General features: G+C 34.8%; 1 protein-coding gene across 2 annotated transcripts in view; it reads left to right on the top strand.

Moving 5' to 3' along the window:
* The window catches only part of LOC150082121 (putative divalent cation/proton antiporter TMEM165), a 156,124-nt gene that overhangs the window by 56,316 nt on the left and 83,674 nt on the right, over positions 1 to 16,134 (top strand). For both annotated transcript variants that reach the window (XM_090379110.1, XM_090379108.1), the window contains exon 4: positions 9,835 to 9,911. In XM_090379110.1, coding sequence (XP_090235236.1) covers positions 9,835 to 9,911 — 77 coding nt within the window. The remainder of the gene's footprint in view (positions 1 to 9,834; positions 9,912 to 16,134) is intronic.

Below are 16,134 nucleotides of genomic sequence, written 5' to 3'. Positions count from 1 at the left end.
GCTTCCGTAAAGGCGACTACGATGGACTGAGACAGTATTTAAATTCTATACAGTGGGACCAACTGATGATGTTACCAACAGCAAATTCAAAATGGGAAGCATTCAAAGAACTTATCTTGGAAGCTACTAGGCTTTACATACCAACTAAGAAATATTGTTCAAGGTTTAGGCCAAAATGGATGTCAGATGAACTAATGAGGCATATGGCAGAGAAGAAAAATGCATGGGATACTTACAAATTAACACATGACACAGAAGCCTATGATAGATACAAGTTGATATGCAACCAAGTTACAAAGGAGGTTAGGCAGGCAAAGGCAGATTACGAGAAATCCTTGGCAAGGGATGCAAAGAAAAACAGCAAAGAGTTCTTTACTTATGTTAACTCTAGAAGGAAGGGGATGAATCAGATTGGTCCACTTGATATTGATGGGTCAACTGTTGATGATCCTGCTCAGGTAGCTAACAAACTAAATGAATATTTTGCATCGACATTCACACATGAGGAGTTATTCAGCGAGGGGAATGCCAGAGGTGTATTCAACTCTAGCAGTAAGCTACAGAATCTTGAAATAACTGGGAGTAAAGTGGAGGAGAAACTGTTGAAGATAAACACAAGAAAGGCACCCGGGGTGGATGGGATCTATCCAGTTATATTAAAGGAGGCAGCAAAGGAAGTAAGCAAACCCTTAGCCATAATTATGAGAGCTTCCTTGGACTCAGGGGAGGTACCCACAGACTGGAAATGTGCAAATGTGACCCCAATATACAAAGGAGGATCAAAGGCTGACACAAGTAATTATAGACCTGTGAGCTTAACTTCTGTTCCTGGAAAATTAATGGAGGCACTGGTTAAAGAAGCACTGCAGTATCATCTAGACAAGACTTCAGTTATAGCTCAGACACAGCATGGTTTTGTTAAGGGGAAGTCTTGCCTGACCAATTTGATTGGATACTATGATGCAGTCACAAAAGAACTGGATGCAGGGAATAACTTTGATATTATATACTTGGATCTTAGAAAGGCTTTTGATACTGTTGCACATGGAAGACTGCTGCACAAATTGGAGCAGTGTGGCATTGGAGCCAAATTGCTGCTATGGATAAAGGGGTGGTTGAGGGGGAGAAGACAGAGAGTGGTAATCAATGGACACTGCTCATCGTGGACTAATGTTATTAGTGGAGTCCCTCAGGGTTCAGTATTGGGTCCATTACTGTTTTCTGTATTTATAAATGATATTGATGACGGTATATCGAGCTTATGTCCAAGTTTGCAGACGATACGAAAGTTGGCAGGGTTGTCAAGGACACTACTGACTCTATGCTACTGCAACAGGATCTGAAAAGGTTGAGCAGATGGGCTGAGAGGTGGTAAATGAAGTTTAACATTGACAAATGTAAAGTACTACATATGGGAAACAGCAACCCCAGAGCAACATATCAACTCTGTTGTACTACACTGACAGTGGTGGAGAATGAAAGGAAACTGGGGGTGGTTGTGCAAGCAGATATGAAGTTTTCTGAGCAGTGCAGACAGGCTGCAAGAGTAGCTCATGGTGTATTGTCAATGATATATAGGAATTTTTCTAGCAGGGATAAGGAGGTGATTATTCCCTTGTATAAGGCAATGGTCAGACCTCACCTAGAGTACTGTATACAGGTCTGGAGGCATCATTTCAAGAATGATGTAGAGCTGCTGGAACGAGTACAGAGAAGGGCAACAAGATTAGTGAATGGAACAAAGGGGTGCTCTTATGAAGAAAGGCTTACGTTTTGCAAATTACAGTGTCTGGAGACTAGGCACCGGCAAGGTGATCTGATAGAGGTGTATAAAGCCTTGAATGGTTTGAGCATGCTCAATGCTGATGGTATTCTTCCTCTTGCTCAGATGCATAAATCACCTGAGAGGGCATAAATTCAAATTGAGGAAAGACAGATGTAGGATAGACGTGAGGAAATTTGCCTTTAGCCAGCGGGTGGTTGGTTGCTGGAATAGACTTCCATCCCTTGTCGTGGAAGTTGATAGCCTAAATAAGTTTAAGGCTCAGCTGGACAGGTATTTCCAACGAACAGAGGGGTGAAGTGGAAGTGGTTATTTTTTATTTATTTATTTATTATTATATATATTTTTTTGGCTGATGCTGCTTAAACTTTCTTTCTTGCATCAAATGCCTCTACTAATTCTAATGCTAAATCCCGCCCTTCCAATTATCGTCACGTTGCAATTACTTCTACTCTTTCTAAGAAATCAATTAACCACCAAATCTTAAACTGTCTAGAAACTTTCCATCTGATCAACGATCGCCAGTATGGATTCCAAGTGTCGAGCCATTGGTGATATTCTGTTTTATGTTACCCATCTATGGGCAAATTCAATGGAAAAGTTTGGTGAAACACAAGCAGTTGCTCTTGACGCCTCAAAGGCTTTCGATCGTGATTGGCATAAAGGTCTTCTAAACAAGCTTCTATCTTATGGTTTGCTAACTGTTTTTTATAATTGGTTATCCAGTTTTCTCTCTGACCACTCACTGAATGTGATGGTAGATGACTCTTTGCCTTCTTACTTCTCCACTAATGCCGGTGTCCCCCAAGGTTCAGTTCTTTCCCCCCACGCTTTTTCCTCTTGTATATTAATGACCTTTCAGTGTCAACAAATATTTTCTTTCATCTTCTCAACCTCCAACCCATGCATGGTACTAAGTACTATAGGTTCTAATATCTCTAGTGTTTGGGGTTTTCATAAAAAAATAAATACCACTGGTGGTGAATTACTGAGAGTGTATTTTTTTACTTATATATGATCTTTATTATGTTGTTTTACTTTTACATAGTTAGTTAATTATGATCTTTTTGTGGACAATACCACTTCACACTTATATGGTGTAGCACCACAGCTGCTTGGATTAAGTCATCTCAGACATAAATTTCCATACACCAGTTATGACCAAATATAGTTGTCTTCTGCCTCAAAATACCATGTCACTCCTCCATCCTGACACCAGAGATGGTTTGAACTGGTTATGCACACCAGCAGAGGATGTTACTATTTGTTTGGTGGTATGTGAACAGTTCAAAAGAAAACCATTTAAGACATCTTATAGCTTCAATATCATAACTGCCACGGATGATATTACACTGCATTGATTCATCCAGTACATTTTAAGGTGGCTATGTAGAATTCATCTTAATTCTGTGTGCGTGCATGTACACACAAAATTTGCATTTCATTAAAACAGATAAATTCCTTACTGATTTTCTCTGCACTCTTAAACAGACTTCTCATAATCTGTCTTAGTCTGGCTAATACTGCGAGTAATTTGATTACACACTAGTTATGTACTTATTATAGATCTTTGTATCCTCTGACAGTTTATAATCTCATACATTTTTCTTCTCTGTTACTGAGCTTATCAGTTCATCTGAGATCCATTTTTGTTAAATATTGAGCAATATCTCTTAGTTGTATAAAACACATAATAGCCCCTCTGAACACTTCCCATTTGGCAATTACATTTTATAACAAAATCAGTTAGTCCCACTGAAAAAGTTTTAAAAAATGTCTCAGCCCATTGTCAATAATCACCTTTTCAAAAATAAAATCTCTTCCCTTTACCCTTGACGCTACATTTCTTTGAAAAAAAAAAAATCTTATCAATATGCTATGATCACTGCTACCTAAATGTTTTTTTTATTTGAAGGTTCTTAATATATGCTTCTGCTGATAATCAGATCAAGAATTTTGCTTTCTCTTATTGCTTCCTTCTTTGTGTAGAAAGCAGTCATTGACAGAAAATTGAGAAATGTTTTGTTAGTGATTGAGTGAGCTACTAATTCACAAGTTTCAATTGATATCTGAAAGTTAAAATCCCTCATGATATGATATTCTGATTTATAAGATATTGCTGGCCGGGACTGCCTGGTATAGTAATAAAAATAAAAAAAATGGTGTCCTTTCTGTATTCATTTTAGTCATCATATTTGAATTCTGCATTCCCAGTATATCAGAGTTACACTGTTTCTGTTATATCTTTAATTTCAGTCTTCCATAACTTAACCAATACTTCAAACTCATCAGATTTATTTACTAAACAGCTAGCATTAGTGTATAAGCAAGAAAATGTGTACCTGTTTGTTTTTAGTTTTTACTAAACAACCGATGTAGTTGCTAGTCCCATGTCTCTATCACCCCGCCCCACCGGCTTTTCAGGCTACTGCGTCAGAATAGAAGCAGTGAAAGAATCAGTTTCACCTTTGCTTATGGCTGTCATTAAATTAGTTTGTATCCCACCAAACTTACCAGTTATTGACCTACTTAATACTATCCCAAATAACATTGGCAAATATTCTTGCACTTCTGTTCTGTCAGTTATCAAAAGTTGTGCTCCACAAGCCTTGCATAGTCTCTCCAGGGCCAAATTGATGAATTCTTGTGTAAACTTCCTCTTTCTCCAAGATATTTGGAAAAGTCAACAGGTTTTAGATGTATAGACTGTAACTTTCAGTTCATCAGTATGTTCCACTGTGCTTAGGTATTCTGTTTTTGTAAAATTGATATTGTGGCCCCATTGGTCACATGTAAGATGCAATTTTCTCAGCATGTATTCTAAATCATAAGTTTCTTGTGCAATGATAAACTGATCATCAGCAAAATTTAGACTCTAAAGATATCTTTCATTATTGGTACTTCCATTCCATAACAGCTTCTTTTCCATTCTTGTAAAGCATATTCCAAGAAAAAATTCACATATTTGTAACCAATTCCTGTAAACTGAATTGTAATTTGAGATATATGTTTGGTCGATCTCAGGTTATTGAGTAATTTGAATGACTAGTTTGTAATTTAATTATGTTAAAGTAACAGTCTAAAATAGGGTTGGGTAATTCTAAAATCAGCATTTGTCACCAAGATGTCTACATTAAAATACATACAGCAAATGCCTTATAAAATAAATTTAAACTAAATTAACACTATAGCTTGTTATTTATAAAAGGAATGCTCCATGTTAAATTATGCTTCCAATAAAGTACAGTTGATGCTACAGGAGAGGAAAGATGATTTTCTTTTTTTCTAAAAACTCTGAGCTTTCTAGGAATGTACCTTGTGCAGTAGTTTAGCTAGGGGATTAGGTGAACCTGTGTGATAAGGTGGGGTTGGATAAATTTTGATTAACATTGTATATCACTCTGCTTCACAGTAGCTGAGTGAAAATCAATTTAATCAATTATTTTGGTTTTATACTAATTTATCTACAGAAGAGCGTCGATAATCCGAACTAATTGGGACCAGGGATAGTTCGGACTTCTAATTTGTTCAGTTTTTTGAACTTATCAAAAATACTGTTCTGGAGACTGAAAAAAAAAAGGTTTAGTAAGTTTAAAAATAAAAACACTAAGTTGTACTTCTGTATTCATAGGTAACATAACAAATGGATCTTTCAAGCCACAATAACATATCTATAGGCCTTTAACGAAATAATTACTTATTTTTTGCTGCACCATTTTCGAATTTCGTTTCTTGGCTGCCAAATCTCTCTCTCTCTCTTTCGATAAGAGTAGTTGAGAGTTGGATAGAATTCGGTTTGTTGATCGTTTGTTGATTTCTACAAATCATTTAATTTTGTTAATTGATAAGGTAAAAGTGTAAATTTGTCCTTTATATCTTCATTTTTATAGCCTGTCGATAATATTGCTCCGACTTTTGCTTATTAGAATTGCTGTTTAATAGAATCAAAATTAAATTCGCCAACATGATCACAATACCTGGTGCTTATTGTAATTTTGTTATTGCATGCATAAGAAAAAAATAAATGCTGACTTTTTCGGATTATTGATGTTTCGAATTATTGATGTTCAGATTTTTGACATTCTACTGTACTGATCTGTTTGTTGTATTGATCTGTTTTATTTTTCTACTTTGATTACTTTCTTTCTTTCTGTTATTTTATTGTTTACATCTGCCCTGTGTACATCTCTTTATTTCCGTAACTTCGATAAAAAAAAAAAGACACAAAAACGATTATTTTTTTGTTTCTTCTATTTGCTCATTTACTATGTATGTTTCAGAATCAACATTTTTACAAATATTGTTCAGTTATATAATGGAAAAAATCTTTTGAAAGTTGTCTTGAAAAAAAGTAAATTATATACAAGTTGCAATACAAATTAAAAAGATATATATATATATGGGACACTGGCATCTTGGCTTTGCTAGCCAGCTGTTGGCTGGACCAAGTTAATACATATTGTTACGAATTCCTGTAATTTTTTTATGATTCAAAAATAGTTAATATGTAATAAACATATTTAATCATAAATAAAATTTAAAATCACTGCTAATGCACTAAAATGTAAATATGAATTTGCATTTTGGTAAATTCTTATTTACATTTTATATGAATTTTATATTTTACATTTATTGTATTTATATGAATAAATACAATATAAAGCATTTTCATATTGAAAATGCTTTATATAGTTTTAAAAACATTTTCAATTGCAAAAGACGAGAGAGAGAGATGAATGTTAACATCAACTGAAAATTAAAATAACCACAAAGCTTTCAATAAACTATGCTTTTTTTTTTCTGTGTGATTTTTGTGACTACTCCATGGGGTTTTATAATTCCCAGATGGTATTATATTTGTATTGTGAATTAGTTTTATGTGATGATTCCTAACCATAGAGCTTTTTTATATTAAAAAAATGTATTTTTATAAAATTTCTATTTAGTTTTCGACCTTATATAAACTGGGAAGGAGCTTTTTTAAATTTTCAGAACATACATACTCTAAAAACTTTAAAAGATGCTTATAAATTAAACTAAACTAATTAAAATATGCCTATAAATTAAACTAAATAATAAAAAATCATTTTTATTATTATTTAGTTTAATTTTATGAAGAATGCTATGCTTTGCTATTTTACAAGACTGAATTGGAGACCATTTTACCATTTAGATAGATGGACAATAATTTGACCGAATTTTTGGAATTAAAAGACTGGAATTAAATTCAGGGATTATGGAGATGAAAATAAGAACACATAAGAAAACAATATTACACCCTCTGTTTTTTACATTTTTGAATGAATCATATGCATTCTCACCATCCCACCTATACCATTCAACCAATGCAGCATTCCCATGACATTTCACCAAAAAAAAAAAAAAACATGAATAACGAGTGATTACGAATTTTGGTTATTCTTTTTTAATTCATTTTGTAGTGTAAATTTTTAAAAAAGTGCTCAAATAGAAGAAAACAGACAAAAAGAAAATCGGGAGCAGTAATGAAACAGGCCTTCTTTTTTTCATGATTTCAAGCTCTGCTTATATTCTACGTAAGCAGTTAATTCAAGCATAAAAAAAAAATAAAATAAATTGGAATTAGTAATATTAAAAGTGCAGTAAATTTGAATTCCCATATTAATTATAAAAAGTTTAAGTATTAAAAGCAGGAATTGACATTAATATGTGAAAAGTAATAAGTTCTGTCTACTGTACAACATTTCTGAATATGGTATTTCTTTTAAATAAAATATACTTTCAGTAATACTCACTGAAAAAACTATTTTTTCTTTTGTATTGCATGTATTTCACTTATTTATTTGTAAAAGTTGATATTTAATTAAAATAAAGCAAAAATTATTAGTTCTATGTATTATAAAAGTGCAGCAAAGCACAGCAGAATTTATATGATCACATAATGGTTCTTTTGAGATAATTTTAAGCGATTCATTAGAATGAAATGATTTATGCACTCCATGAAGTTACCTCTCATTTGTATTATGTTGTTTTTTTTTTTCCCTTAAACACATATAAAAATACCTGTTTTGTGCCCATATACTTGGAGTTGTGTGTGTGTGTGTGTGTGTGTGTGTGTGTGTGTGTGTGTGTGTGTGTGTGTGTGTGTGTGTGTGTGTGTGTGTGTGGTATATGGAAGTAATACAGTTGATTTTTAAACATATACAATGAATAAAATGCATTTATTTAAATAAGGGTGTGGAAGTTATAGCAACTTCAAGTTGGTATTAAAATATCAGAATTGCATAGGAAAAGAGTATCCCTAGCTTCATATTTTGTATGCTGTCCAAAATATCTGTCTATAAATATTGACAATTCTTTGACTAAAAGCAAATTTCCTTACATTCAGTCTGTAGTTATTTTTCCTTAATTTGAATCAGCCTTTTGATTTGCACTTAAGGAGCAGAAATATATCCCAACATAAAATACTCATTGAAGGCATCTTCAATTGGAGTTTGCAATGTAGCTAGTCACAGACAAATGGAGTAGGCATCTCCTCTCAATCTTATATTTCAGGTTTTTCAGTATACACAGTGCAAATTTGCTGTGAAAAAAAGAAAAAATAAAATAACCAGTCAGCCCTTTGAGAGGTGACTCTTGTTTGTGAAGAGCAATAACTTTGTATATTTCATTATTTTGTGAATGAAATGCTGTAAACTTTTCAAAAGACAGTAATTTAAAACTGTACAACTTGCTGTTGTCTTAAACTTTAGCCAACTTAAATATACTCTGGATAAGCCTAGGAGATCAAGATCTGCCAATTCAGGAACACCAGTTGACAGGTTTGAATTTCCAGTTATTAACCTAAAATATGGAAATAAACTGCCACTCTTCATATGGCTGTTTTGAACCTTCTTAGGTTTTTATCAGTGAAGAGATGGGTAAAACAGAAGGATCAGATTAGGAGATACTCTTATGCATCTTTATAAATACTCTGGGCACAAACTGTTTCAACTCTAGTTAACTGCACACTAACTAAGCATAAAGGTGAGGGTGGTGGTGGGGAGAAAACTAAAAAAAAAAAAATTGTACGCTAAGTGCAAGGCGCCTCTGTGGCCAGGTGGGAAGGAGCAGCAGTTGTGTAGCACACGCTTCTTGATTAAACAGGGGTTCGAGCCCGTCACCACCAAATACGGAGGGTGCGGAAAGGTCAGGGAATGACCACCGCATATCTCGGAGCAATATGGCCTTAGTTGCTAATGCTCCTAAAAACCAAATAACTAACTAACTAACTAACGCTAAGTGCAAAATAACTAAAAAAGCTAAAAGGCCAGTGAAAAAATTTGTACACCAAAAAAAATTAAACCAAACCATAAACTTGATTACTTAAAGATAAGAGAACCATAAAATATCTTAAAATAGAAACTTAAATAATGAACCAAGCATTATATAAATTATTAAAAAAAATCTATTTCATGGATTTGTGGTTCTTTATTTATGTTTCTATTTTAACAAAGTGCTTTGTGGTTCTCTTTCTTCAAGTTATTAAGTTGATGGTTTGGTTTTGTTTTGTTCAGTATTCAAATTTGTTGGTCTTTTAGGTTTTTTAGTTATTTTTGGTTTGGTATAGAAATTTCTTTGGTTTAAGTTATTTCCCCCCTCCCCTATACTTAGTCTAGTGTGCTGTGTTACCCAGGGTTGAAATGGCTTGCACCCAGAGTATTACAAGAATGAACCAAATGAACACACATTCTTGCCTTTTCATTTGGTCTTTCTGTTTCACCTATTTCTTTACTGATGAGGACCTAATAAGGTTCAAAATGGCTGTATGAAGAGTGGCAGTTTATTTCTGTATTTTAGATCAATTGGTGTCCCTGATTTAGCAGGTCTTGAACTCTAGGCTTATTCAAAGTATATTTAGCTGTAAACATTTTTGAATTTGTTGAAGTTGATGATACAGATTCACTAGAATTATTTCCACTGTGTCCTAGAACCTTGCTGTTTGTGTAAATTTCAGTGTGGCTTTCATTTCTCAAACACTCATTTTTATGATTCCAAAATTTTAAGATTTATGATATTTTTTCTTTATGAAGGTTATCATATGTCTGCAGATGAAGCTCAGGAGGAATATGAAGAAGTACAAAAAACAGTCAACAAAAGAGAGACTGAGGTAACTTAATGGATGTTGAAGGGCAATATGAGACATTGTTAAATTATGTTGAATTTGAAGGAATTTTTCTCAGCATACTTAGCAGTAAAATGAATTAGTTTAATTTTGAAATAACTAACTTAAAAATAAATTGAAGATTATACAAATTCAAATATTTTGGAAGTAGTTAATTAAGAAAACACTGAATTCATTTAAAATAACATGCTTAATGTCATGATGAATTTAGATGTGGAATTCTTGAGTCTGGATAGCGAAAACATCCTGAAAACATTTAGAGGGGATATTCTGGATTAAACATTTTTGAGTTGAGTTCATCACGACACTAGTAAGTTTAATTAAGTTATTTCAATGTTATATTAATTACCTAGTCACCAAAGAAGAAAGCAAAATCATTCCAGAACAGCTGGAATTTATCTTAAAAAATGAATTCTTTTTATTACAAGTATGCAATGAAGTGTTCCTGCTGTGTTATATAATTTTTGTAATAAAAATTTTTTTCATTGTAAGTTTTTGTATATATTCTTAAAATTATTGATATAATAGTTACATGGTCTTATGAATATAAATGATCCAATATTTTTCCAAATTAATGTCCTTGAATATTATTTCTAAAAGTCCATATGCTGATCATAACATCAGTGTTTATATATATATATATATATATATACACACTCAGTCCTCGTATAACACGTGTTTACATTACACGAATTCAATCATACACAATTTATAAATAGGGGAACGATATCGTATATAACACGAAACAAATTTGCTTATGCACAATTCGCCTTTTGTATTTACAAGAAATGGCAGTCAAAGGCAGAATCGCCTCAACTGAATGCAACACGATAGGAATGAAGAGAAGATTATGAAAATGTATTTGTTTTATATCAAATGATTTATATCAGTGAAGGGGAAACACATTTCACCAGAATAACGTAAAAACTCGCACAATTCCAGCTATCAGTATTATCGAAAATGCAATTAGATCGAGTTTACTACAAGTTTATAACAGATTCCACTAGCAGAAACACAACTGGAAATTCTTTTTATTGTTTTATGGTAGTAACCCCCAGAAATGTGCATTTAATAAAATGTGAGCTAGTGAAGTGTTAATAGTGTGTCGCTGCCTTTATGGTGTTGTTTATTCAATTGCTACACACACACGCAGCACTGAGGAGGCACAGTTGATACACTGTGCCTCCTCATTTTGTAATTGTGCTTTATTCCCTAAAAATGAGTAAAATACTTAGAAGATGTGAAAAGGAAGCATCCTGGTGAAGACACTACAGATTCAGAGAGAAAAAGAAAAGCAATATTGATAGACAGAGGTGTACTGGTTCAAAAATTCTTACCCGGGAAAATTTGTAGCAGCCTAATGCTAGTGTTTATGGCCAAAATCACACTGGCCTCCGGCCCACCGGGGATTCCCTGGTAAGGCTTATGGCCAGTCCGCCTTTTTCGATAGAGAAAAAATATGAAATTGTAACACTTTGAGTGAAATGAATGACCATGTGATATTGCACTTGCTACAGGCCTAAATGAGGCAACGCCAAGAATTAGAAAGAGTGCAAAGAAAATAAAAACAACTTTCATAGCAGGAACAACTCAAAGTGTAACAAAATCCATTAGATCAAGACACAAAGAATTGGAAGAGATGGAATGTCTGTTTGGAGATCAAACAATGAACAAGTTTGCTTACGATACAAGTAAAAGCATTAGTAATATTTTATTACATAATAGTCATAATAAAATACTTACGTATTTTATTATGATTATTTATTGTGTTTGGTAATGTTTTGGTTACAAATGTGTGTTCAATCTTGGGTGGTCGTCACCTAACCCTATTTTTCCCATAGGGCCTGTTATTTGTATTGCACGATTTTGCATTGCATGAGGGTTTCTTGAAACACAACTATCGTGCTATACGAGGACTGACTGTATATATATTAATTTCTCTGTGTAAACTAAGATTGGCCACACTAAGTGGTTTTTTTTTTTGTTTAATTGAAATCCATAAAAAATTAACTTAATTTTTTAATTACCAACTTATCTGGTGATTACATACCTGTTATATATTGCCTGCACACTAATTAAGACTGAAGGTTTTGTGTTGTTTGCAACAATTTATGCAAAAATGCAAGGGATGCTCAGTAAACAAGTTTTAGGGGCTTCATAAATCCACACCAGTTTATTTACAAAATTTGAGAGCCATATCAAATTATTGATATCCTTCTACTACTTCTGGTGCCTGCTATAGCAGTGTGAGTTGCGTTGATAATGCACATCACCTGCTTACCCAGACATGATACAGTGCTAAGTATGCCCACTAATGTGTGTTGGAGACATAAAGGAGGTGTGGACTGTCATCCAATATGAGTGGTCTTGGGGCACATGTCAGGAAGTGCCATCCACAGTAAGCTGGTAGAAGTGTATGGAGAAGACCTGTTGGAGAAAGTGATGCACAGATGGTGTTGGTTGAGGGAAGGTGAACAAGTCCCTGTGATGAATAACAAAGTCGCCTTCCTTATTCTACTAGTACAGTTGTTAATGTGGGCAAACAACCCAAATGATTCAAGAAAATAGGTTAAAGTGTGTGGTTTTTATATGTATGTGTGAAAGCACAAAGCACAAAAGGTATTAAAATCTATAGTAGTTAGTACTGCATGAGTTGAAGGCTGTGAAGGCAGAAGATAATTGTTAACATTAAACTTGAATTTCTCTAGATTGAAATTTTTGAAAAATAAATGAGAAGGAAGAAGAAAAGAAGTAGAGGGGATAAATGAAGATGAGGGAAGTTGGTTCTGTGAGTTTGTAGTTGGATAGTGAGTGGATGCTGAGTGGTTGCACATGTTTGGAATGGTTTTGGTAGAGAGTGGGGAATGATAGTTGCCAATTCAGAACAATGGCCATGAAAATATCTATACAAGAGGCATACAGCAGAAATATTGTCTGACACATAGTGAAAGATTTTGTAATTGATGGATAATTAATTAACCTGAATGCCCTTTTTTGAATGGAGTCACAAAGCTTGAAAGAGGTGTAGGAGGGCCACTCCAGACATGGTAACAATATTACATGATAGGGCAGATTTGAGATATGTACAGAATGAGTAGTTTTTTTAGAAGAAAGGTAACATGAAGTAAGAAAAAGAAAACAGTTTTTTAGATGCAAAGATAGCAATATTTGATGTGCTTATGCTAGGAGAGATTAATATTAGTAGTAGCAAATGATTGAAGAATGCAAGCTTATACAGCATTAGCCAAAAAAAAAAAAAAAAAAACTCAACACTTCCCATATCACCTATATATCTATTCCCTGTAACAGTTGTCTAATTCTACCTTCTCCCTTCTAACAGAAATTCTTCCAACAAACTACCAGATGGAAGTTTGTCCCAACAATTAACTACATGCTAGCTGGAGACCTATTTTTGCACATCTGTCCTTCAACTATCCTTCCTCAGTTTGAATTTATGCCCCCCTCCATGTGCATAGTGTGAGCAAGAGGAAGGAGTCCATCAGTATATTGAGCTTACACAATAGATTTAGCCGACCGGGCTAGCCGAGTGGGTAAAGTACCTGCCCGGCAACCCAAAGGTCGCGGGTTCGATTCCCGCCTCGGGCTTGGATCAAAGTACTGCAAAAACCTTGGGAGGTGCAATGTGGCCACAGAAGCCGATGCGCCAACAACTACCAAATCAAAAAAAAAAAAAAAAAAAAAAACAATAGATTTAAGCTTTAAACACTGCAATCAGATCTCCTTGCAAGTCTAGTCTCCAGACTCTGCAGTTACAGAATTGAACCATTTCCTAGTAAGAGCACCCTTTTGTTCCCTTCACTAATTCTGTTGTTCTGTGCACCTACTCCAACAGATCCACTACCTTCTGCAAATGAGACTTCCAAACCTGTATGCAATACAAGATATGGCTTAACAATCACCTTATATAACAGGATAATCAGCTTCTTATCCCTGTTGGCAAAATTCCTGTATATCATTGACAAATTCCCATGGATTGTCCTAGCTGCCTGTCCACACTGCACACACACACAGAATTTCATATCTGACTGCGCAGTCACTCCCACATCTTCATTCTCCCCCGAGCATGGTACCATGTAGTTGGTACATTAATATGGGATTACTGCTACTTATGTGAAATACCTTGCATTTGTGAATGTTAAACTTCTCAGCCCATCTACCTAATTTGTCTATATCTTGTTGCAGTAGCATACTCTCATCTACGGCGCCTCCGTAGCCAGGTGGGCAGGAGCAGCAGTGTGTAGCACACGCTTCTTGATTAGACCGGGGTTCAAGCCCATGATCACCAAATACAGAGGATGCGGAAAGGTCAGGGAATGACCTCTGCATATCCCCGGAGCAATATGGCCTTAGTTGCTAATGCTCTTAAAAACCAAATAACAAACAAACCCTAATCTACCTAATTTGTCTACATCTTGTTCCAGTAGCATACCCTAATTACTGTCATTACCCACCCTGCCAGTCTTCGTATCATCTGCAAACTTAGATATTGGGCTTCATATGCCTTCATCAGTATCATTAATAAATGTTGAAAACAGCAGTGGCCCAGCACTAAACCCTGGGTGGACTCCACTAATAACATTTGTCCAAGAAAAGCAGTGCCTATTGATAACAGCTCTGTCTTTTATGTGCAATGTTGTCAAAAGCTTTTCTGAAATCTAAGTAGATGTCAAAATTATTTTTTGCATACAGTTCCTTTGTCACTATGTCATAGTATCCAATCATATTGGTCAGATAAGTCTGCCTCTTAAATCCATGCTGTGACTGCAGTATAAATGCATTCTGCCCTGATGATCCTGCATTACTTTTTTTAACCAGTGACTCCATTATTTTCTAATAAAAAAAATTCCTTGTGTGAATGTAGATGCAGAATACCTATTCAGTTTGTTAGCACCTTGAGCAGGTTCATCAATAGTTAAACAATTGATATCTAGTGGATCAATGTGATTGTTTTCTTGTAGTGTTTACATAATAAAATAAATCTTTGCCAGAGACTTCTCATAATCTTCCTTGGCTTTTCTAACTTCCTTTATGACTTGATTGCAGACTAGTTTATATCAACTCTAGGATTCTGTATCACCTGATAGTTTATATGCATCTCATACATTCAGGGGCTCACATCTGGTGAGTATGGGCTTGGTACACCCAGGGTCCTCAGCTGAATATCATCATTCTTCTCTTCTCTCTCTCTCTCTCTCTCTCTCTCTCTCTCTCTCTCTCTCTCTCTCTCTCTCTCTCTCTCTCTCTCTCTCTCTCTCTCTCTCTCTCTCTCTCTCTCTCTCTCTCTCTCTCTCTCTCACACACACACACACACACACACACACACACACACACACACACACACACACGGTAACTCAGAATTTTTTTTTGCTGTTGCAGCATAAGCCTCAGGCTTCCTTGCACCATATGGCTAATAATAATAAGTCTCATCAGTACATATGATATCCATTTAGGTCTCACCCTCAAATAGCATCTTTTAATTGGTATAAAAAACCTAGTAACTTATATGATTACACCCCTGAATGCTTCCCACTTAGAATTTTCTGTTGATAACTTTCTCGCTTATTTTCATTGCATAGAATTTAACTGTCTGAGACCATTGTAGTAACCTTTACTGAAGCAAAATCCCTTCCCTCTGCTCTTGACAGTAGTTATTCCTTTAACTAAATCATACATTAATACCTTATGAACACCACCTACTGGTTACTTTGTTTGGTGATTCTTAATAAATGGAGAGTTACTGCTGATAATCAGATCAGATGTGCTGAATTCTCTTGCTGCCTCTCTGACATACTAGTGTATGAAACAGTCACCCAAAAAATCCATAGACTTCTTTCTACTGTGTGAGTGGCCAAACCACAAGTTCCAGTCAGTGGAAAGTTAAAATCCCCCATTATAAGAACTGTGATTTACTGGCCCATTCTACATGTATGTACAATTGCTCATTATACCCATATAGTCATTATTCCTATAACATTCCTACTGAGGCGTGTTATAGCCAAAGCAGTTTATGCACCATCACCCCCCCCCCTCCCACAAATACACTCATACTCTCCTTTTTGTTGTCCCAGTACTTATGTCACCCATGACTGACTCCACATTGCACTGGCCATTCATGTCAACTGGATGCACAGCCTTAGATTTTTATATTCTTTTTAACTAAGGGCATAACCCCTCCTGCTCTCTCCTG

The sequence above is a fragment of the Mastigoproctus giganteus genome, chromosome 8, assembly GCF_048544385.1.
Source record: "Mastigoproctus giganteus isolate SK-2022 chromosome 8, ASM4854438v1, whole genome shotgun sequence".
Classification (NCBI taxonomy): Eukaryota; Metazoa; Arthropoda; class Arachnida; order Uropygi; family Thelyphonidae; genus Mastigoproctus; species Mastigoproctus giganteus.
Note: the sequence above shows the minus strand (reverse complement) of the source record. Positions and strands in the feature narration are given on the sequence as shown.